Below are 839 nucleotides of genomic sequence, written 5' to 3' on the forward strand. Positions count from 1 at the left end.
GGGATCGGTTTCCACCAGCCCTCATGGCTGCTGGACGCCTGTGGGTGCGGCATCTTCCCTGAACCCCTTCCCGCCTGTCTTCCCCACCGCAGGCCCGATGTCCTGTTCCTGCACGGCCAGGCGTTCACCTCTAAGACGTGGGAGGCCTTGGGCACACTGGCACTGCTCGCCGGAGAAGGCTACCGTGCGGTCGCAATAGATCTGCCTGGTAGGACCATGGCACTGCGCTTAAATTGATCCCTCTGGGCAGCTCCAGTCCCTCACTTCAGCCACCACTGGGCTCTGGACCTCTTTAGGGAGGGCTCTGGACCTCTTTAGACAGCTAGCAGTGGTCCCTGGGGCAGTGTGCCTGGGATTTGGCTTTGCCCCGGGGCATTGACCTCCATGGCCACCCAAACCCTTTGGCTGGGGTTGGCTCAGGCCGGCTGGCGCGTGGCTGTGGCTGTACAACTGCTGGGGCTTGATCAGGTACCCATTTTTTGCCAAGCCAGCTGAGCCTTGCGGGGAGAGACCATTGCAGGCTGCACAATCCCCCCTGCCCCACGCCCACCCTGTGCCCTCTGCCCCATGCCAGGCTATGGGGATTCGCCCCCGGCGGAGATGGTGGCCACGGCGCAGGGCCGGGTGGCTTTCCTGGACCATGTCCTCCAGGAGCTGGGCATGCGAAGGCCTGTTCTCGTCAGCCCCTCCATGAGCGGCCGCTTTGCCCTGCCCTTCCTCCTGGCACGGGGGGACCAACTGGCCGGCTTCGTGCCCGTTGCACCTGTGGGCACCAAGGACTACGCTGCTGAGCAGTACCGGCAGGTCCAGGTGAGGTGGGTTGTTGGGCCCCTGGGGGG

General features: G+C 64.8%; 1 protein-coding gene across 1 annotated transcript in view; it reads left to right on the plus strand.

The window, feature by feature from the left end:
- LOC104077333 (alpha/beta hydrolase domain-containing protein 14A-like) overlaps nucleotides 1-810 on the plus strand; it is a gene marked incomplete at its 3' end in the record, with an annotated part of 1,240 nt that extends 430 nt beyond the window's left edge. The window contains exons 2-3 of the mRNA XM_009578521.1: nucleotides 93-208; nucleotides 575-810. Of these exons, the coding sequence (XP_009576816.1) occupies nucleotides 93-208; nucleotides 575-810 (352 nt within the window). The remainder of the gene's footprint in view (nucleotides 1-92; nucleotides 209-574) is intronic.
- Nucleotides 811-839: the final 29 nt, after the last annotated feature.

Source organism: Fulmarus glacialis, unplaced genomic scaffold, assembly GCF_000690835.1.
Source record: "Fulmarus glacialis isolate BGI_N327 unplaced genomic scaffold, ASM69083v1 scaffold39085, whole genome shotgun sequence".
NCBI classification, from domain to species: domain Eukaryota; kingdom Metazoa; phylum Chordata; class Aves; order Procellariiformes; family Procellariidae; genus Fulmarus; species Fulmarus glacialis.